The sequence below is a fragment of the Nannobrachium achirus genome (genome assembly GCF_963921795.1).
Source record: "Nannobrachium achirus genome assembly, chromosome: 8".
NCBI classification, from domain to species: domain Eukaryota; kingdom Metazoa; phylum Chordata; class Actinopteri; order Myctophiformes; family Myctophidae; genus Nannobrachium; species Nannobrachium achirus.
The window spans coordinates 49892517-49916055 of NC_137817.1; the positions used below are offsets into that span (position 1 = coordinate 49892517).

Consider the following 23539-nt stretch of genomic DNA (forward strand, 5'->3'; position numbering starts at 1 on the left):
AGGGTAAGTCTCAAGTCCCGAACCTAGAGCACTAGTAGGGTAAGTCTCAAGTCCCGAACCTAGAGCACTAGTAGGGTAAGTCTCAAAGTCCCGAACCTAGCGTGAGGGGGGTAACTATAGTAAATCCTAGCCAAGAACGCAGTGTGAGGGGAGTGCATTTACTAAAATCCTAGCCCAATAACACAACGGTGTATCCGCCGTATTGTAAATAATAACAGTGTCTCTGGAGTACAAGGGGGGCTGTTACGGTGTCTCCGCCGTGTTGTGAATGTTTAAACAGTGTCTCTGGAGGACAAGAGGGACTGTGAGAGATTGTTAGAGCGAATGGAATAAAGTGAATGATTGATGGTTTGAATGAGCTCGATGTACAACGGACTGTTTAAAAAATAGTTAACTTGTTTTGTATTACTGCTAAATAATTTTAGTAGATAGAATACATCCCAGCGCTCCTTCTGAGCCTCAAATTTTTGAATTAAAATCATTTTTACACATTTTAGAATAAAAACCAATTTTGACGGACTCGAAGAGTACAAAAATTAGAAAGACTCAAGGAGCTCCTGAGCATTAGACGGGTTAGATGAAAATCCTAAAATAGGTTTAAATCATTAGAATAACCTAACAAAAGTAAATAAAATACATCTTGAGATAAAATAACTAAGCGAAACACCTTTTAATGCAAATAGAACAATTTTTAAGTAAATAAATAACTGGATGGGATGTATTAAAACTATAAAAAGGTATCATCGGGTCTACACTTACGTAAGAGTACAATCTGCAGGAGCAAAAGACGGAGAAATCTGTCCAGATCAAACAACACTGCTCAAATAAAAGTTGAACACATCATTGTGATATTCATTGCATTTTGGAGTATTGCTGTCATTTTGGTACACTCTCTGTGTATTTAGTTTAAGTCAAGGTAAGTGACACAAACACACACCACTGATATATAGAGATCCTTTAGAGTCAGATATGAGCACAGAACCACCCCAGAAGTTCGAGGCCGCTTGGGCCTTCTTGGTGGAGAGGACAGCATCCCGCCTCTTTCCCCAGAATGCCTTCTCTAGGCAGTCCTTGTTAGCGGACGCCGCACACTACTTAGTGGAGTGGCAAAAGGACAAATCACTCCCACAAAATAATGAGCCAATAGTAGTAGACCCCAAAGGCATTCTCCAGCCAGAATATGTCACCAGAATCCATGCGTTAATCCACAAGCTGGAAAAGAAGTTCGAAGAAGCCACTCAAAAATCTACCACCCTATGGGGGGCAGATGCAAAAGCCAGAAAAATAGCTGGTTATCAAAGTAGGCTAGAGATTCTCAAAGAAATCATCAGAGTCCGATCCAGGCACCTCCAACTGGACACGTCGGGTAGGGCTCATTTCAAAAGCAGATATTCTGACGCAAAACAAATGGTGATTTCACCACAACCTGACTCTGACTTGTATCCAGACCCTGGCGAGTATGAGTCCACTTTAGAACCACCCAGGGCCCTAGCTAGGGCCCCTCCAGCACAACAAACACAGACACTGCCACCACCATATTCACCAGCAGGTCCCACTGGGCGACCAACAGAAAGACCACCCATACAAGCAGTACTTAATGGGGGAAGTGAAGACGATGGGGGTGTAGTAAAAGTTACAGGTTTCCTCAAACTCCAGCCCTGCGCTGAGAGCACCGAAATCATGGTCAGCAGTCTCCTAGTAAAGGATGACATAGAGAGAGAGATTGTTAAAGTCTCTGCACAAGGTACACCTGGTCACCTCACAGCTGACCAAGCAGATCCTTTGCGTGTGGTCTATCCCGACCTGGCATCTTTGACAAAAACACACACACCACCAGCATCCCTCATGGGAGAGGCTCTTGGGCATGAGTCTGACAATGGGGGAAAGGAGAGAAAGGGAAGAACTATGGTGAGGAAAAGAAGGGAAAAGCAAGTAGAAAGAGAGAGATCAGTAAGTACAGATAGAACATCCTCTAGTGAGGATGGGAGGAGTGAGAAAAGGTCAAGCAAAGAGAAGTCACAAGAGAAGAGCCCCAGCGCAAGGCCAAAGACGAGTGAGCGCGCTTTTAGTGAGCGTGCTCACTCCTCTGAAGGCTCGGAGAGGGACAAGATGGACAGAGCTAGAGCTCAGGGTAGGGGTAGACACCAAGCAGGAGACAATAGAGAGACAGGAGAGAGCGTGTCCAACAGCCAGATACTAGAACAGAAAAGAGAGTTGGCCGCAGAGAAAGAGCAGTTGTGGCAGTGGCACCAGGACCTGGCAGAAGCAGAGAGAAGAAAACAGGAACAGCAGTTAGCCTATCATGGTTATCAGGGATCCGAAGGGACCTACTTCCCTCAAAGTCAGCCTCATGAATATGGGCCACCTCCGCCACTTAGAAAGGACTTTCACGTAGGCGCACCTGCCACCCGCGGTCAACCTTCACCTTACCCTGGGCCCTATCTGGCCCCGCACCCGGGGCTGGATGCTGTCCCAGACCGGACCCAAGCCATGCACACGGTCACTCTCTCTTCTTCCACCACCACACCTGTTGACCAGAGAATTCCTGGAGCCACAGGGTACACACCTTCCTCCTACCCTAGGGCATGTCCAACGCGTGCCCCATGGGCCCCAGAACTGTCCACCGCCAACATTATCATAGAATGTTCCCACTGTGGGTTGCCCAACCCAGGTAGACGCCACACAGCAGAATGCAAGTCCAACCCAGCGAGCCACCAGATGGTGATGCATTGGCCTAACGGCACAACCACCATGCAGGCCCCAGTAGTACAGGCCCCAATCCTGTACAAACCCCAACCAGGTGGAGCAGCAGCTCTACCTGTGTATAACCCACTCTCATCAGGAGATCTGGATGGCATTCTCTCCAAACTCCCGAAGCCCGCGGACGTAGGATGGCGAAAATTCTACGATGATCTCAGACCCCACTTCAGTGGACGCACCATCGCCCTTGGTGATATCAGAAGTATAGTGGCTCTCTCCACTTCAGAATATGACCTTACTCAGATAGAGGTAGCCATAGGATCATCCAACGACGCCCACGACACTGAGTGGGTCATACACTCTGCACGCTTCAATCGTGAGGCAGCACGCAAATGGCCTTTTAAAATGCCGGAGGGGAGATTCCTCTCCTACTCCCCAGAGCAATCAGGCACTCAGTTCCTAGACAAATCATGCAGACAGTGGACTGACATCACAGGCACACACCCTAGCAGAGATCCAGCCTTGCAAATCCTGTTCAAAGGACAGGTGATGGATGTTCTACCTGAGGCAGTAAGAAATTCATTCAAAATGGTTGTGAATCCCATGAGCATGCCATTCGAACAATGGTCGGACACTGTATCACATCACATCAACGCACACAAAAGCACCACTGACATGTCCAAACAACAACAACAACAAATGACTAACGACCTGCTTAGAACACAACTCAAAATAGCGGAGACAACCCTCAAGGACTTGACCAAAGCAACAAAAGACAAGGCTACTGCAGCCAAAAACATGACTCAGACCGAGGCTAAACCAGTCACTCCCACTCCCATACTGCCCCTCATGCAGTATCAAATGTCCTGCCTCCCAGATGTAGACAGTCCCAATCCAAATGTCCTGACATACGCACCAGTCCCAATCAATGGCATGTACACCCCAGCCGCTTCCTACCCTAACACCCCATACAGAGGACAGCAACAAGGGGGAGGGTATAGGGGTAACAGGGGAGGGTACAATAGAGGGGGAGGATATAACAGGGGAGGAGGAACAGGATATGGGCCAGGAGTTAATGGGTTCCAGTGCTTCAACTGTGGGGCACCTGATCACTGGGCCAGATATTGTCCACACCCACAAAACCAACAGCAGCAGCAACAGGGATATGGGCAGAACCAAGGGGGAGGATACAGGGGTAACAGGGGAGGGGGATACAGAGGGGGAAGAGGTAACTTTGCACCAAGGGGACAGGCCCAGCAGCAGTTCCACCCACCCCCTAACGGCAACCACGACCGTGCTCCATCCCAGTACCCATATCCAGTCCCCAACACAGCCCCACAAGATCATCCAGCAGTTCAAGCTGTGATATCAGATTATCACACCCAAAATCAGGACTACAACCAGGAAGGCTACTAGGGCTGCCCAAGAGAAACCTTAGCTGCAGCAGAGGAACCAATGATCCCACTCATAATCAATGACAAGACATACATGTTCATGTGTGACACGGGAGCACGTTATTCTACACTTAACGAAGGCAAACCTCTCCTCTCAAGCAGCAGAATTAGTGTAATAGGATTCTCTGGGAAATTAGAAAGCCAACCATTTACTCAGCCACTACGCACTCAAATGGGTAGACAAGTGTTTAACCACAAATTCCTGTTCGCTCCAAAATGTCCAGTCAATCTGTTAGGAAGAGACATTCTCATCAAAATAAATCCTACCATACACTGCACGCAGTCAGGCATGTTAATGACCCTACCAGGCTCAGGTCTGATGTACAATATGTCAGGTTTTGATGACAAAGAAATCACTAGAGTAATGGCTCAAATAGGACAAGTACCCACTCTGTTTCACCATCTAGAACCCATTAAGGGGCAAGCTGACATCTTTTGGGGCCTGCTTCAGCCCAACCTTCACCCACTCAACTCACTCATGCAGTTTCTCAGTGAATGGAAGACCACTATCCTTGACCTCAGACCTTATCATGACTTGAAAGACCCACCTCATGTCACTTTAAATTATACCAGGACCCAGACTGAAACTGACACTGCTTATCAGGAAGCATGGTCAGAGCATACTGAAGATAAGACTACGACCATTCAGGCCCTTTATGTATATGCAGGGGAAGAGGGAGTGGCAGTTTCTGTCCAGCTCTCAGATGACACCTCCAACCTGTATATGCTAGGGAGAACAGCTGTGCCTCACATCTCATTATTTCTGACCGCAGGACAAGAAGCAAGAGCTCTCGGGCCCATGTGTAAAAGGTTGGCAGCACTGCCTGAAAATGAATGGGAAAGGACCGAGCATTCCCAATATGTTGTGCATCCTCAATCTAGTGCTGTGAGGATAGGCCCAATTAACACCTCAGAAACAGTAAGATGGGAACATACTGTTATGACTAGGTTCCACGGTCGGGAACAAACTGACCATGAAGCAGCACCTCAGTTGCTGGACTCTTTGCCACCCACCCTGTGGCCTGACGACGACCAGGATGTGGGCCATTGCCATAACATCCCACCCCAGACTGTCTCCTTCACTAAAGATGCACCAGTCGTGAATAAAAGGCAGTACCCTATTAAAACAGAAGCTTATCCAGATATAGATGCCACCATTAGGAGCCACCAGTCTAAAGGTGTCATAGAGCCCTCCACCTCACCTTGGAACACAGCCATTATGGCTGTCAGGAAACCAGGTTCCTCAAACTATCGTATGGTTCAAGACTTTAGGGAAGTTAATGATCACTTGTCCACAGCAGACATAACAGTCCCAGATCCATCTGTCTTGCTCAACTGCCTTACACCAGCACACTGCTATTTCAGCTGCGTGGACTTGAAAAACGCTTTCTTTAGCATAGCTTTAGCTGAGGCATCTAGGGAATACTTTGCGTTCACTTTTCCACCAGGAAGTGATCAGAAATGGCAGTACACAGTTTTGCCCCAAGGGATGAAACTTAGTCCAGGGTTGTTTAACAAAGCACTGAAAAGTCAGCTCAACCGTCTCATTCCTCCCAAGGGTACTGTCATCCTCCAGTACGTAGACGACATCCTGGTGGCGTCAGAGAACGCCCAGGACTGTCTCCAGGCCACTAAGGACCTCCTCCTCCTGCTTGCAGAGGAAGGATACAAAGTGTCCAGGAAAAAACTCCAGATAGCAAGGGCTCAGGTTAACTTCCTAGGTAGGATCCTTAAAGAAGGCTCCCTCAACATCAGCCACTCCCACCAGTCTTCCATTCTAGAGCACAGGCTGCCCATGACCATAGCAGACCTCATGTCTTTCATTGGTCTGACCAGTTATAGCAGGTCCTTTATCCCCAATTATGAGACTAACATCTCTGCGCTGAGAGCAATTGTCAAGCAATATGGCTCCTTAAACGGTCACCTTAAGTTTGACTGGACCCGAGAGGCTAGAGCCCAATTTCACCAGATGAAAGTGTTCTGTAGGCAGGCAACCACCAGGGCTGTGCCGGACTACACCCAAGAGGCCAACAAACCTTTTATCTTAGATGTTTCTGAGAAAGACGGCATTTTTAATGCAGTCCTATATCAGAAACATAAGGGGGATGGAGGGGAACGTAGTGTCATAGCATACTATTCGAAAACTTTGCCACCTTATGAGAAAGCCCAACTCCCATGTGCCCGTTATGTTTTAGGCTTAAAACTAGCGGTGGAGAGTCTGTCACACATCATTATGTTCCATCCACTTGTTGTCAACACCAACCATAGCATCAGAGCCTTCCTTAGGAGCCAAACTTTTGCAGTCACCCTAGATCGAAGAGATAAAGTTACTGAATGCCTGACTGCACCACACATCTCGTACATCAGCGAGACTCCAAATATTGCCCACAAACTGCACGCACTTCCAACCACCCCAGAAGAGGTACACATATGTGAAGAAAGAGCAGCACAAGATGCCAAAGTTAGACAGGATCTGTCCACCATAGAGATTGAAGACGAGTTCGATGAGCCACTAGTAAAACACTTCTTTGTAGACGGCTCCTCGTGGAGAGATCCCACTAAGGGGATCAGAGCAGGTTACTCAGTGGTAGAGGGCAGAGTAAAGGGGGTGCCATTAGAGATGTGGGAACTAAAAGAGGCAGAAGAATTAGCCACAGGTACGCGATCAGCTCAGAAGGCAGAAATTATGGCCCTAATAAGAGCATGTGAACTAGCTAAGGATCAATCAGTTAACATCTATACTGACTCGGCCTATGCACACCAGGCTGTCCACTATAACCTAGCCAGCTGGATTAGAAACCAATGGATAAACTCCACAGGCAAATATGTGCTACACAAGGCCCTAATGGAAAGGTTAGCCTTAGCCCTTATGGAGCCAAAAAGAATAGCTGTACTAAAAGTTCAAGGCCATAGTCTAGCTAAAACATTCACTGCAAGGGGCAATGCCCAAGCTGACCAAGCAGCTAAAAAGGCCTGTGGCTATGTAGAACCCACTCTTGAAATGGTAACCAGACAAGTATCTGTCTCTCTAGTCCCACCTGACCCACCCACGTACAAACCAGAGTACAACCTAGCATGGCTTAAAAAGGACCAGGAGCAATGTAGCCCAGAAGAAAAAACTCAATGGTTAGCGAAGGGCTGCAAAAAGGACGACACAGGCGTGTGGCGTTCAAAAGAAGAAGGCATATGCTGCTCTCAGAATCTCATGCAACTCCTAATCATAGAAACTCATGGTCCTTCTCATCTCCATGCCAGAGCAGTCTTAGAACGTATCAAAATCAATTGGTACCATCCTGAACTTAAATGCCTTGGTAAATCTCTACTGTAAAGCTTGTCCAACCTGTCTTAAAATGAATAGCCAAGGGGGACTCAGAATGCCCACAGGGGCTCGTCCCCTGCCTTCAGCTCCGTTTGAAACCATAACCATAGATTTCACAGACATGATAGATCAAGTAAATGGTTTTAGGTACCTTTTAGTTGCAGTCTGTGAATTCTCCAAATGGATAGATGCCATTCCCTGTAAGAAAGAAGATGCGAAGTCAGTGGTCAAATGGCTAATCAACCATCACCTCCCACTTCATGGTCCACCACGTTTTATCCGTAGTGACAACGGCAGCCATTTCAGCAACAAACACCTAGCTGAGGTAGAGTCTGCTATGGGACTACAACATAAGTTTGGAAGCGTCTATAGGCCAGAAAGTCAAGGTTCTTGTGAAAATGCCAACAAGCAGATTAAGGCTAAAATAAACAAAATTATGGAAGACTCAGATCCCAAGAAAAAGCTAAACTGGATCCAGGCATTACCAATCGCCCTTTATGCCCTTAGGTGTAATACCAACAGCACTCTAACAATCTCCCCATACCGTATGGTACATGGGTATGAGATGCAGGGCCCAGCTAGTCTTAACCTGAACCATTCTTCCACTCCACCTGCCTACACAGACAGGCAGAGAACCACCTGGCACCGAGAGCTAACCTCTCTAATAAGTGAAATGCATGCCCATAGGTTGAGTCAGGACAAATCAGGAGATCCTAAAACTTTCAAGCCCAAGTACATCCCCATAGGCCAGATGGTCTATGTCAAAAGGTTCAAGAGAAAGTGGAACATGGTAAGATGGTCAGGTCCATTCAAGGTAACAGACGCAACAGAATTTGCAGTCAAGGTTGAAGGTCAACATGTTTGGTACCACAAGGTGCACGTTAAGGTAATGCCAGAAGGAGATAGCACTAGGAGTGTAGATCAGATTCAGGAAGATCTAACTCAGCTCAACCAAGAAGAGGAACAGGCAGCAAAAAGAAATAAGCAGTGCCCCTTGCCAGTAGATATGGAATGGGAGCAAGACCAAGGTTTTGAGGACAAACGTTAGACTTAGCGTCCTTTGTCCTTCTCCAGAGTACCATATTACTCTGAGTAGCTCCACAAATGATAATAAGTCTGTTAAATGTTTGTATGTAATGTCATGTACTGATGTCTGTTGTTCTATGTCTCCACAGAAATCATCTATTGATAACTACATGAACACCACCTCTGACACCAGAAAGGATAACTGAAAGATCTGGGCGTTTAGATAAGTATCTACACTTACACATAATTTAGAAATTGACTACGCCCAGATTTAAAAGAAAGATCTGAAAACATATAGTAAGTCAGAGAGTGATATTAGGATATATAGGAACACTATGCCCAGCCGTAGGAAGTATGCCATGCTCTTGACTGTACTTACACTCCTCAAAATATGGATGTTTGTACACTTGCTAACTCCTGTCCAAAGTGCAAACCGCATATCCGGAAGTTACCAAGCATCAGATTATTATCATCATTACATGTTCTGTACTGAGGGAGTGGATTGTTCCACTCACGTGAAAGGGTACTGGTATACTTACTACGGCACTGGTTATCATGTATACGCATGCTTAGGAAATTGCAAGGACAATTGTCAAATTATTGCAGGATCCCGCCCCTTGTCCAATCGCCATAACGGAGACTGCAGAGCCCAAAGGGAACATTGGGGATCCTTTGATGGTGACTCAACTGGGCGAGCTAACGGAAGGTTAACTCTGGCTCGGGCTGGTCCTTATGTGATCATGAAATTAAGAAACCCACAACTTGGCGACACAGGTCAATTATGGTTAGGTTTAACTCTGACCGGACGAGACTCCTATGCTAAACTGTTTATTGACGTTTCTCCCAAACCTAACGCCACAGCTAAACTTCCTGAACGCATCATTTATGAAGAAGAAATCAATGATGAGGAGGAGCTCGATGAATGGCTTACTAGAGACCTCAACTCTGAACTGCCAGACATCACCAAACATCGTGTCCACGGATACTTGGAGAGGTGCGAAGGTAATACTGCATGTGTTAAGGCAGCGATTGCCGCCCACCATGCAATGCAGGACGCTGACTGTTGGGTCTGTGTCCATCACCGTCCTGATCTTAGGGTAACCCCCATTTCTCTCACTGACCATGATAGCTCCACTGAAAACTGCACCTCTCCCCGTGACATGCTCCAGCTACTAGCAATGTCCCATTTAATAGACAGGAACATAACCATCACCAACTCCTCCCTAGATGGTACCCTGAAGTGTATTGAACCAGCCCAATCAATGACCCAACGTACTCACGTTCTACCTGTCAAACCCATCAAGGCCCCCGTATGTTTGTGTTCCCACGACACCTCCCCAGGCACTGTAGCGTTAGGTATATCTCTGTGCGAACGCAATATCCATCTTAATAACGGTTATTGCACCTCTATGGCTCTAGATGGCACCCTGCTAAATGTCTCATGTCCATGGTTTAATGTATCCGTTTCTCACCTCAGCTATGCAGCTGTGTGGACTTGCGGCAGAGCCGCAAGACATTTTCTCCCACCCAAATGGAACGGCTGCTGCCACCCGGGTTATATTTTTACCAGTGTTATAATTTACCCTGTTGTTCCCCCAGAAGATGACAATGCCCACAATAGAGTTAAGAGAAGCCTAACACCCACCACTGCCTGGGCCACTCCAGACCAGACTCAGACTAACTTAGAATACATTAGGGCCAAGTACCCAGGTTACACATTCAAGGACCCATGGACTGACTCAGACTCCCAAATGGCCTATGGCCTAGGTGCCACCACCTTTATCACCTCTGGTGTGACTGAAGAGTTCACCCTGAAAAAGATTAACACTCTAGCTGCCGAACTGCTAATGTTACATGACTCCCTCTCTGACCTCCAGCTGGCAGGTCAGCTCCTAACCAACGAACAGTCCCAAATCAGGACAGTAGTCCTCAGAAATCGTGCTGCCCTGGACTGGATGACGGCTAAGGAAGGTGGTGTGTGCAAAATGCTAGGTGGAAAATGTTGTTTCTTAATCCCTAATAATCATGCTAACATTTCCTCCCTCATCTCTCATTCTCGTGATGCCATAGCTACCATCCCACAGCCCCAGATTCCAAACACTTGGTTTGACTTTAGCTTACTAGGGGGCTTTAGCAACTGGTTTGTCACCACCATTCTCCCAGTCCTGTTGATCGTAGGGCTCATCATTTTCGTAGCCATACCAATGTTGAAATACATGATTAACAAAGCTGTCCGCACTGTTTACCCTTCTACTGACTTCCAGCTAGCCCAACTGACCGAAGGAGAGGTCCACCAACCTCTCCTGGATCTTGTTACGGACCAGGTCCGTCCACCTCCTGTTTACGAGGAGGCATTTGAGTGAGCTTTTGTTTTTTTTTTACATACTGATGGTTTAATCCACCCACGCATAGACCAGCCTCCAGTCTACTTACACATTGAACCCGTTGTTTTCTATAAGAAATTGTTTTTCCCTGCTTGTGTGAATCCCTAGCATCCCCAAAGGACTAGGTGATATAGTTTTAGGTATTTTCTGCACTGATTTCTGTTTTACCCCGAAGGGGGTCTTGTGTCAATTCATGTTTTCTGATGTCATCTTATGGATGTTGTCTTACAACCAAAAAAGTAAAGTTGGACAGTCACACAGGAATGACAGGGGTATGTTGATCACAATTGTAACAGAAAAAGTTAGGGAATCTGATCAACAATACCCCACTATAGACTGACATGTCAGTGGCTTAGGCAAGGGGATTGGGCACCCCAAACCTAGGCCACAACAGGCGGCGGCGGAATCGCAAGGTTCCGAGGGCACGTTAAAGACAGACATATAGTGCTGGGGAGATTGACTGAAGGCCCCCGTGTCTAGTGAAGGGTGAGTTCTCACCCTGCCGTGGTACCGTCTAGTCGGCGTAGTTGTCGCACATGGTGGATGTGGGGGCAACACGTGGTACGTGGATGACAGTCCACACCTAGCAGAGGGTACGTTTTTGGGGACGACCTCTGTGAACAGGCAAGGCTGGTGAAAACGGTCAAAGTTTCAATTCCCATAGCCAAGTGGGGTTGGGATCAGACCGTCGGCTTCCTCCCTGGGTGACCAATCATCACTACGGGGTCAGGGGTCGCTATCGACTGGGTCACCGGCCGGTCCCATCACAGATGACAGTAAGACCCGAGCGGCCGTCGTGTGGGGCTTAATGTACAGTCAAGCCACAGTAAGCCAAAAGCGAATGCGTCAGTAGGCGAGCTGTGTCTCCTGTGATCGGTGGGCTTTGAAAAGAAGACACCGGGAAGCAGGAGAACTTGAACTCTCTGTCCAGGGTTGCCTGGGCGCAGACCTCAGGTGGAAAGGGGTCTAGCCCAGGACTGCACCCTGAGAGGGGAGGTCTAAAGGACTCAAGTGAAAAACTGTGGTCTGTCCAACCAAGTGAAAACTCTGGATTCAGGGACCAAGTTGACCTTATGGTCAAAAGATAGAAACTGACAAGTATGAAATAGATGTCATCAGAAACATAGAATCCTGTGCCATTGTTTATGTGTTAGTTGCATCCCAAAGGGGGTGCCATTTATTGTTTCTAAGTTATTAAAAAAAACAAATGTTGATTCTGTTGACCCCCGCTCACCATATTTTTCAGAAACGTTACCCAGTTTAGGTGGACTTCTTAAAAGAAGTCCAAAGGGGGAGTTTAAACTTTTCTGAAAAATGTGCCAAGTATCACATCACTAGTTAGTGATCTGCCCTGGAGGCAGATCAAAGGGGGATTTGATGATATGATGTGATGACATTGTAAATACTTTTTGTACCAAAACGTTTGCTAAATATCTGATCTAAGCTGATTTAAGTAAATCTATATTTTTATATTATATCTAAGTACCAAAAGCCAATGTTTTACAGTATTGTCCCACAGTCAGGTTACTAGAGTTCATTTCAAGGTTCATCCACTCACGCACAGTCCTGTCTCACACGCACGCCAGCATGCACCTAGAGCGTGATCAGCTCATGCTCACCTCATGTCACCAATGATATAGTAGTGCATGCTCTGTGACTCAGCCGCCTTGAAAAAGCTACATTTCTCTGTTATCTTCTGTGAATGATGTTTTGCACCTGTTTTGCACAAGTCAGCCTGTACGTGCAGATACCCGCACCCACGCACTTGCGGGGTCTCAGCCGCCTTGGAAAAGCTACATTTCTCTGTTATCTGTAAAGAGAAACCCAACGATTCCTGGCACAGCCCAGGGGCGGGGGAAGGAGGAGTGAAGATCACGTGGTGATGGGGCGGAGGCAGACAGCCTTGCCCCTTTGAGTGTGTGGCCCAATCATGCCTGCTCAACTGAAGAAACAGCCAATAGAGTCCAGCCCGGGACTCCTCCCACGAACCAATCAGAAAGTCTCACCTCCCCTGCTGAAGACCTGCGAAATACTATAAAGACTCTTGTTACTTTCATTTTGCGTCCGTCTCTACGAGAACACTACAGCTTGCTGTTGTGTACTTTACTGAACGAACTTCTTGGTACCGGTACTTGGATTATTTTCTCTTTTGTCTCCTTACATAGATTTTACTTAGAACTTAGAATAGCCCATTTGTGCAAACGGTATTGATATAATAAAGTTAACTGCTATTATTTTAAATAGAAGTCTCCTGTTTTTAGTATTGATTTCACTGGCACATTCATACTCATTTCTGTTCTACGCATAACCTCACCTTCTGAAGTTTTAGTGCAACTTAGGCGGAGTAGAGAGGCTCGGGCCTCGAGCCTTGTTCTTCTCGTTTGGAGAGAGGTTCTTCCAATGTCCATGTGGATGTCTGGGGATCCACGTTGTTTTATGTTAAGAATATTAAACAAGAAATGACACAGTCTTTTTCTTCATAGTTGTTGTCTCTTCTTCCTTATGAATGAGCAGATGGGAGGGTTCTTCCATATGAATGAGCGGATGGGAGGGTTCTTCCTTATGAATGAGCAGATGGGAGGGTTCTTCCTTATGAATGAGCAGATGGGACGGTTCTTCCTTATGAATGAGCGAATGGGAGGGTGGGACAGAGCGGCGTAGCATGAGCGGGGAGAGCTTCTCATAGGACCAGGCTGCGTAGGCCAGCTTGATCTCCTTGTCACTGGGGCAGGTGTTGGTGAACTCCTCGCGTGCGTAGGCGTTATCCAGGTACTTCCACACGGCCGACATCTCCTCAGGGATGTTAAAACCCCGGAACTTCTTGGCCACAACCTTGATTATGTGCAACTTGGGTAGAAGGTTGCAGTCAGCCAGGGTCATCTCGTCTCCATCCAGGAACTTGCGGCCGGACACCTCGACGTCGTCCGCACTGTCATGGTCAATCTCGTCTGGGAGTGGCGAGCGCAAGTACCCGTCGAGCTTCTGCAGTGCCTTCAGGAGCCCGCGTTCCAAAGCTTCGCAGTTGGCCGGTTTCGAGTTCTTGATGAAGGCCGAGAACTTGGCAAAGACGTCCACGCAGGCCGCGTTTGACTCGGGGTGCCTGGCGCTGAGCTTGGCAAACCTGGGCGGGCTCAGGACGTCCTCGAGGAACTCCTCGATCTGGACGACGTCGCTCTTGACCTCGCCGTCGAAGGTGATGAAGGGTGGGTGTATCCCGGGGGCCAGGTTGTGGAGGGCCGCGGGTTTCCTTTTGAGGTCCACCGTGGTGACCTTGAAGTTGACCCCCTTCAACCACAGGATCATGAACAGTCTCTGGCAGAACGGACAGTTTCCAATGCTCTCCCCATCGCTCCCTGCCTTCACAAAAAGCTCGATAACGGGTTCGCGACCCGCCTTTGTTCCATTCTGTGGCACCGAAAGAGACATTGTACTTTTTGCCTGGAAAACCAAGGGTTTTCTACGTAATTACTCCGTTGAGCTCGGGGTTGTGACGTTATCTGCCATACATTCTGAACTTTATATACTGTATGATGTGTGCTGATGTCACTCATCTCCAGATATGGGCATGTGACATCAGACTCATCAGAAACTGACGTCAGGCATGTCCATATTTGGGCACAATCCGCGGCCCTCCTGTCACAGACAGACACCTTGAACTTTAATTTAAATTGTTGAATACCCTTCAATAAATTACACACAAAAAAACAGTGCGCGTGCGTAACTGTTTCGAGAACCTTCCGAGGACCACAAAGAGTGCGGTGCCTACATTTGTACCCATACAGTATTATGGAGATCTCTGAATCTGTCTGTCTACCTGTGCCCTTTTAAGCCCATATACCATATAGAGATCTCTATCTGTCAGTCCTGCCCAGAGAGTTCCCTGATGGTCATCAGTATATGCCCATATGTTGGTATGACCATATATGGGCATATCGGTCGGATCGGACGTTCTGGACAACTGGATATCTATATAAGCTCATATACGGACATTTCGGTCAGATCGCCGGTTCTGGAATCTGGACAACTGCATATCCTCATATACCGCCGATTCGACCGATATGTCCATATATGGTGATCTCTGTATCTGTCAGCCCTTGTCCCTTTAATGCCCATTCTGTATATGCATATGCTCATATATGGGCAAAATCTCTGTTCTAATGTACGTCGGCACATCCGTCCCGTCTGTAGTTTGCGTATCCCGAGAACCATCAGACCGACTGTCCTAATAGGCCTACTCACCGCATGCGTCGCCAATGACCTAAGAGACATTATGCCAGGCATCGAGCCAGTCGGATCGGTGGTTGTCCAGAATCGCAAGATTTGACTGATACGCAGGTATATAGGCTAGCGGGCATATGGAGATCCACTTATCCAGGACTGCCAATCTGACCGCTATACCGTATATGGTCATGCACATATTTGATCATAAACTGGTTCTCCCTTCCTAAGGTGCCCACTCGTCCAGATGCCCAGTCATAACACAAATATGGTGCCCAGATGTCGCTAGTTACCCTCTGACCCACTAGTATTTGGAATTTCTCCCCATTATGTTCCGTTGTGTGTGTTTAGAGTTATGTTTCCTATATTTTTGGATGAGTGGGGGTTGGGGAACCTTTTTTTTAGTTGAGTGGGGAACATAGAACCTTTTTTGTGGGGGTAAGTGGAGAACATAAAACCTGGGGAACATAGAACCTGGGGAACATAGAACCTGGGGAACATAGACCTACGGCCGGCCCCCAGAACCACCAACTGATATGCCCATATATGGCATTCCCATATATGGCCACATACGGCTGACGTCAGGGTACTCCATATATGGGCATAACAGTGACATGGTCAGAGATCTCCATAAGGGCATGATACAGTATATGGGTGAACCTCTTTCCTATAGGTGACGTGGCGACACATACATCATCATGACGTCATGATGAGTCAGAGCTTCAGCTGTATATAAATCAGCGCGGAGGCCTCTGGCGTGTACATAACACTCAACCTGTTCAACGTGTAAGAACTCTCTACTAACTGCTCAAGATGGATACCGTCTATCTCATAATCAGCCACAAGAAGACCAACATCTTCACCGAAGCCAAGGAGACCTCCAGCGTGTACGAGCTGAAGCGCACCATGGAGGCTATCCTGAAGAGGGTGCCGGAGGACCAAAGGCTCTTCTACAAAGGCAACCAGTTGCTAAAGGACAGCGAGACCCTCGAAAGCTATGGCATCACCAAGAACAACGCCGGACCCGAGGACCCCACCAGGCTGGGCTTGGTCTTGCGTCTCGACGGCGAGAGCTTCGAGCAGATGAGGCTGGAGCCCTTCTCCAGCCCGACCCAGTGAAACCCTGAAACCTGGCCTGGGCCACAGGGTAGTGGTCCAGGCACCTAGGCTGGTAATCCAGCCTTGCAGCGCCGCAGGTTAGAGTCCCGATCCTGATGACCTTTGCTGCGTGTCAGCCCCCCATCTCTCGCCCGTTTCCTGTCAGCCTATACTTTACATCTATCAATAGAAAGGCAGAAAAATCTCCCCCCAACAAAAATATATCTATCTTAAAACCCTGAAGCCTTTGGAGGGTCCTGGACCGGTCTCCAGCCTCCAGGGACCCCCAGGGTCCAAATGGACCCTCACAAGGGGTCTGTAACTCTTGAGAATACACAAATGGAACCAAATGGACCTGTAAAAGGGGTCCTTGAAATAAAAACCAAAGAAAATAACCACTGTTTGCTTTAGGCACACAAAAGGACCACCACCAATGAAGTGAATGAACAGGAGAGTAGTGAAAGGAGAGAGCACCACTAGTATAAATGGAGTTGGAACAACTGAAGTTCGGGAGGTGTGGCCAACCAGAGGACAATCAACCACCTCTAACCAGCCACTGGTAACTCCACCCATGCCACCCAGTGCCAACCATTCACTCACAGTAACCTCCCTTTTCTACCTCTATCCTCTTCTACAGGTTCCAGGTGGGGTCTCTCTATCAACTTCAGCACTGATGTGGGCTTTTCCCCTGAGCCAAAGTATCTGGGTCTGTGACCCCCCCGGAACCTCCCTCCTCACGCCTGCCATCCTGAACATCTAAGCTGCACACTAGACGCTTGCATGTGGTGGTGACCTTCGATGATCATGCTAGCACCTCAAATGTCATTCTCGTGCCCAACTAACTGCCCATGGCCATCTAAGCTGCACACTACACGCTTGTGTGTGGTGCTGACCTTAGATGACCACGCACTCAGAGTGTAATTTCATGCCCTTGGTCATCTAAGCTGCACACACCATGCTTGCATGGTGCGTGACCTTAGATGACCACGCTAGCACCCCAAATGTCATCGCATGCCCCGATGACCAAGCCGGCACCTATGTCATCCATGCCCCGATGAACATGCTGTCTCCCCCATGCCGATCGGGCATCATAGCCATCTAAGCCGCACACATCACGCTTCCGTGTTGTGATGACCTTAGATGACTATTTCGCACTCAGCATCTTGGCTGTTTATGCCGTACATCCCATGCCACGCATGCGATGCGCCATAAACGACCATACTTTAGGTTTTATAACCAGTAAGACTCCCTAATCGGGAGATAAGCGACTGTCAGGTCACAGTATACACAAAGAGGCCTGTAAGTGGCATTGGTTCCACCCACAAGTTTGTACGACAAACGGTTGATGAGTAAAGCCAAATAAAGTTTTGGCCAATGAGGGGAGGGGGCGGGGCAAAGTTAAACCAATGAAGGTGAAGGACTGTTGGAGCAGCAGGAGTCGGTGGTCCCCGGGAATTCCCTGTGAGCAGCCCAGTTGGGGTGTTGATTTGGTTATTTTTGCACTATTTGGCGGCGGTGGCAGGGGGTCCCTGGGGGTCCGTGGAGGTCCGGGGGTCCTGAAGGTTGTGGTTTGGCAGGCAAGGAGTGTGTGTGGAAAGTTTCACATGGATAGGGGCAACGATGGCAGAGATATGAGTAGGGCAAAAGTGTGACGTGACAGACAGACAGACTGACGGACAGACAGCCGGTGGAGGTTTTGATAGTAACTGCGACCTGACGGTCGCAATAAACAACCTTAAACCTATTTTTTTGTCTCATGCTTGGTTTCTCCTAGTGAAATATAAATAAATCCACAAATCCCCATATATGGTCTGATCTGTCTGTTTCCCTTGTGTGCCCATGTCTGTGTCCCTTTAATGCCCATTTATGGAGTACTGTCTCTGCTCACGGGGAATTCCCGGGGACCACCGACTCCTGCTGCTCCAACAGTCCTTCACCTTCATTGGTTTAACTTTGCCCCGCCCCCTCCCCTCATTGGCCAAAACTTTATTTGGCTTTACTCATCAACCGTTTGTCCTACAAACCTGTGAGTGGTGTCAATTGACTTGATTAAGAGTCCTTAACCATAATTGGTTTAACTTTTCCCCGCCCCCTCTGATTGGCCGAATCTTTATTTGGCTTTACTCATCAACCGTTTGTCCTACTAACTTGTGGCTGCTGTCAATTGACTTGATTAAGAGTCCTTCACCTTAATTGGTTTAACTTAGCCCCGCCCCCTCCTCTGATTGGCCCAAACCTTATTTGGCTTTACTCATTAACTGTTTGTCGTACACACTTGTGGCTGATGTCAATTATCTTCATTAAGAGTCCTTTGGTTTAACTTTGCCCCACCCCCTCCTCTGATTGGCCGGAACTTTATTTGGCTTTACTCATCAACCGTTTGTCGTACAAACTTGTGGGTGGAACCAATGCCACTTACAGGCCTCTTTGTGTATACTGTGACCTGACGGTCGCTTATCTCCCGATTAGGGAGTCTTACTGGTTGTCCCTGGTATGCCCATAAATGGAGATCCCATTCCCTGTATCTATAATCCTACATAATCCTATAGATGGATGTGCATGTTGTAAAAGTAAAAAGGTAAAAAGCAGACACAGGACACATTTTGAGGAGATGCTCAGAGATGTTGGTTTTTAATAACTTAGAAAACACCTATGTTACAGCAATAACTACGTACAATACAACATGGAAAACAGAATGTTGAGAGCGTGCTCGCCTAAATGGTGCCCGTTGTTATTCCTTATCATGAGACTTATTGGACGTTTCAAACCAACAGAATCTGCCATGGAGGCGCTTAATTATCCAGTCTAAACTTTGTTGCCAGTCAGGCAGTCACAACCTGACATGTCATGATGCCATGAAAGCTTCCCATATGGTTCTCCAAGCAAGTATAAGCAAACACCATCTGAAACATGTCTGCACACCCCAGACCAGGGGTCTTCAACGTTTTCAGGCCAAGGACCCCTTAGCCTTAGTCGAGAGAGAGATGAAGCAGGGACCTCCACAACCATATAGTTTCATCGTTTGACAGCACAAGCATCAGTGTATTTTGGATTCATGTCAATTTGTATTATCAGATATTTAACCACTTGAACCGTCAATACTTAATAAACTTGACCTTTCACTCTGTACTTGAACTTGTACTTTTCCCCCTCTACACCAAACCTGTAGAGCCGATCTACAAGCTCAACCTCGCAGCACGATCGGCTATTTTTGGCTAAAGTTCTCAGAATATGGACGCTAGGGTTCAAGTGATTAAATGAGAAATAAAGCTTCTATCACAAAGATTTGGAGGACCCCTGTAGTAACTCTGAGGACCCCCTAGGGGTCCCTGGCCCCCTGTGGAAGACCCCTGCCCCAGACCATTAACCACTCTCAACGGGTTGAAAACAGTCGATCAATCGGCCATAGGCTACTGTATGTTTGAAGATTTTGAAAGTATAAGATAGGGCCCTCTCCTTTTCCTCCCCTCTACACCAAATATATTCGCTGAAAATAGAGAGACGAGCTTGTAGATCTGCTCTTTTATGATGGATTTTCGCCTATTATGACATGTGCAGAAGAGGGACACTGGGGTTCAAGTGGTTAATCTATCTCGGAGAGAACAGGGCCACTATCTACCGAGCAAGGTCAAAATGGTCTCGCTTTCTATTTTTTTCATTTTTATTCTTAAAATTCACAAAAAGTTGCTTGCATATTTGTTCACGAAAAAGAAAAGAAAAAAAGAAAACGTAAACAAGACAAAAAGAAAAGTGTATCTGGCAAAATCTTTAAGTTGGTGCCATGGTTGGCAGCCTCCAATTTGTGATGAGACATCAAAAAGGTAGGCCTACACCTCTTCCAACAAAGGGTGACTTTGATACAATTCATCTTCTTTAACACAGAATCAGGATATAGTGTTAAGCCCCTTTTCCACTATGAGGCGGAACCAGAACTTTCCAGAACCTGAACCAAAATTATTTGGTTCTGGGTTTGTTTCCATAGTGGTTTCAGAGTTCAGACAAGGTTCTGGGAACCTTTTTTAGATCCTGCTCGTAGTACTAAACTTGAGTTCTGGGAACCTATGGGCGGGGCCAGCAGCGCTGCGTCTCTTTTTTGGGACCTTCCCGGTTAGGTCTGGTTATATGGAAACGTAAGCAGAACTTGGTCCCGAAACTTCACGGGTTCTTGAAAGTTCTTGGTTCTGGAGAGTTCTGGTTCGGCCCTCTAGTGGAAAAGGGGCTTAAGATAGTAAGTAGTCTTCTGCAAAAAGTGGGTTTCCTACTAGGGGCGAAACACTTTTGATTGATTTTCTAGGTAATCGATTATAACAAATAACTCTTTTTTAATTAAGTATAAGGCACAGCACAGCTTCTACAAAAGCTTGTAGATTGGCTATTTTCACTATTTCTGCACACCACCATTGCACAGCGAAGTATAATTGTTGCGACCGTAGGTCGCAGTTTACTGTCAGAACCGTCACATCTTAACCGTATCCGTCTGGACGGGTAACGCCTGACACTTCCCCTGACACATCACTGTGACATCACAGGTGACATCACATGTGATGTCAGCTACTCAGAGCAGGGATATCGCCTGACACTGTGGTTCCCTTGACACATCACTATTATCCATATATGGGTAACTGGTCCGATATACCGGTACATCACTGGCCAGACTGCCAAGACATGGCGCGACCTCGCCCTTTAGCGTTAGGTCGCTTGTCGCACTGAGGCGTCTTACTAGTTATTAGGGCCTAAGTGGTTAATCAGACTAATCGATTTAGCCCATTATAATACTTTTGTGTGAATTATCTTTAATAAAGATAATCGATAGTTGGCGTTTTTCAACTCGGGTCCATCATGTTAAAGGAGACATCCAGACCAAAACACATATAGGGTTAAATCTGCCTTTTATCATACCCCTTTATACCTGCTTTAGTCGATTTTTGTCATAGCTGCCCCTGTTGCTAGATTTCGGCTGCCCCTGTTGCTAGATTTCGCGGGCTCTCTCATAACTAACACAGTGGATTGTCCTTAGGCAAGTGCGGTCATTTCTTGAGCTTCAAAGTTAGTATTTTTTTATTGGATTGTGTTTACACAACGTCCTGAGATGAACCACACCGCTGTTTTGACCTCACAGGCACCCTTACTTGTCAAACAGACCCCTCCCTCCCTCCCTTTCTAGCCTCTCCTCTCCCTGCTCTGGTGCAGAGCAGAAGCCGTTTGACAAGTAAGGGTGCCTGTGAGGTCAAAACAGCGGTTTGGTTGATCTCAGGACGTTGTGTAAACACAATCCAATAAAAAAATATTAACTTTGAAGCTAAAGAAATGACCGCACTAGCCTAAGGACAATCCACTGTGTTAGTTATGAGAGAGCCTGCGAAATCTAGCAACAGGGGCAGCCGAAATCTAGCAACAGGGGCAGCTATGAAAAAAATCAACTAAAGCAGGTATGAAGGGGTATGATAAAAGGCAGATTTAACCCTATATGTGTTTTGGTCTGGATGACTCCTTTAAGCCAACAACTCCCATTGCTGCGGGTGGAGACTTAAGGACCACCACTGCCATATTCAGTACAACACAGCATGAAAATGATAAGAGAGACAGATTCAATAAACGTTCTGCACTACCTTGAGAATGGAGGCAACAAAAATCAGTCTCTCCTTTTCTTTCCCCACAACTTGGGTCATGTGTACGTCTTCAAATGTACATTTGACTCTTTACGTAAACATCCAAGTTCCATAGCACTTCTTTCTGTACCGGTACATTTTAGTCATGGAGTTACTCTTAAGCGTGTAGCTTGTTGTGTACAATTATAGTTTGTGTGAACAGTTATACTTTGACTTACATTTACTCCGGTAGAGTAACTCACATATTGCCTCAGAAGAACACGTATTCCTGAAGTACAGTTGTAGCAACTGTTGTTTGACTGTAGCCTACACCTCCATGTATGGTTTCTGTACACCTTCTGTTGTACAGTGACTCTAATGTACACGCTCTCGTTTCCTGGTTATCGTTTATGTACAGAACACCCTTCGTTTGTGCAGACCGTATTTAACTCGCTTGTTCGGTTATTATTCTGTTGTGATTGTTTTGTACAGTTATACAGTTGTTACTTATGTACACCTTCAGCAGCTGCAAATATACGTGTGTACCATTTGTTACAGTTACTCATTATATTTACCAGATGAGTTCCTCGCGTGTTCACCCTCAGATGTGCAGTAGGCCTACTCTAATGTCTTTTATACACCTTTAGCAGTTACCCTTCCATTTCATCCTCTCCAATGTTTTATTTTTGATGAGATGTCAAAACTGTATAAACAACAAAAGAAAGTTTTATGATATACAATCAAGACAGTTTCTCCTAATCGACATGATATGACCCTCAAGAGCTGTCCCTGTGCAATAAGGGCAGTACAACATTGGACATGCAGAGTAGCTATAGATTTTAACACTTAATTCCTACTCTTGAAATCGCATAAATAACACAAAATAAAATAAAAACTGGGAACTAGAATTTTGGGCCTCTCAAAGAGCCGTTTGCACCAAAAGAACCTTGGTTCCAGAATTAGTGCCGGTTCAACTTTCTTGGAACCTTGGTTCGTTCTTGCGAACCGGCTTGCGTTTCCACCAGATTGAACCATGATTGAACCAGAGGAACCAAGGATTTGGTGGTTCCCGTTCGGAACCAACTTTTACGGTTCGGAACCAACTCCGGTTCTCGGTGGAAAAGCGGAGAAAGAACCAGAACCGGCTCTTTGCCGGTGGAAAAGGCCCCAAAGTGTGTGTGTGGGGGGCATATCACCATGTTTTCAACTCCATCCTAGACTTTTCAGTCCACAGTTCTGGTTAGGAATGACTCATATTATCTTTCCAGGCATACCGGTATACTGCAAGTGACAGGTGCATGGGAGAGGAATGCCACAGCCTTCAAATAAAACTGTCACACATTGTCCCTTTCTTGAAATTAAGTTTGGAGGGAGGATCTAGAAATAACCAAATAGATTGTTCACATTTGTGTTCCTCAGGTCGTAACAAAGGAACATTAACAAGACGATGTTTCTTTTGAAAATGTTTTAATGGCAAGAAAGAGACAATGATCAAGTTCAGTGCTTGCTTGGGCATGGACCAGGGTTATTATAGTCAACTAAAACCAATGAAATTACAACAACTAGAATTGAACAATCATTGTAGTTAACTGAAATAAAAATAAAAACAAGGCTTGAAAAAATAAAAACTGAAACCGTATTGTGCGTTTACAAAACAACTAAAACTAACTAGAATCATGTAGAAAATGTCCTTACTCTTTGTGGAAAAAAAATCTGCAAAAAGTAACAAACAGATCTACAAGCTCACAACAC

The 23539-nt window shown here is 46.5% G+C and overlaps 1 protein-coding gene across 1 annotated transcript; it reads right to left on the minus strand.

The window, feature by feature from the left end:
• Nucleotides 1–11397: 11397 nt before the first annotated feature.
• On the minus strand, nt 11398–14309 carry LOC308290179 (chloride intracellular channel protein 4-like; the record flags this gene model as incomplete). Its single annotated transcript, XM_080731954.1, has 2 exons — nt 11398–11466; nt 13533–14309. The coding sequence occupies 2 exons, from the start codon at nt 14307–14309 to the stop codon at nt 11398–11400; spliced, it is 846 nt and encodes a 281-aa protein (XP_080588080.1).
• Nucleotides 14310–23539: the final 9230 nt, after the last annotated feature.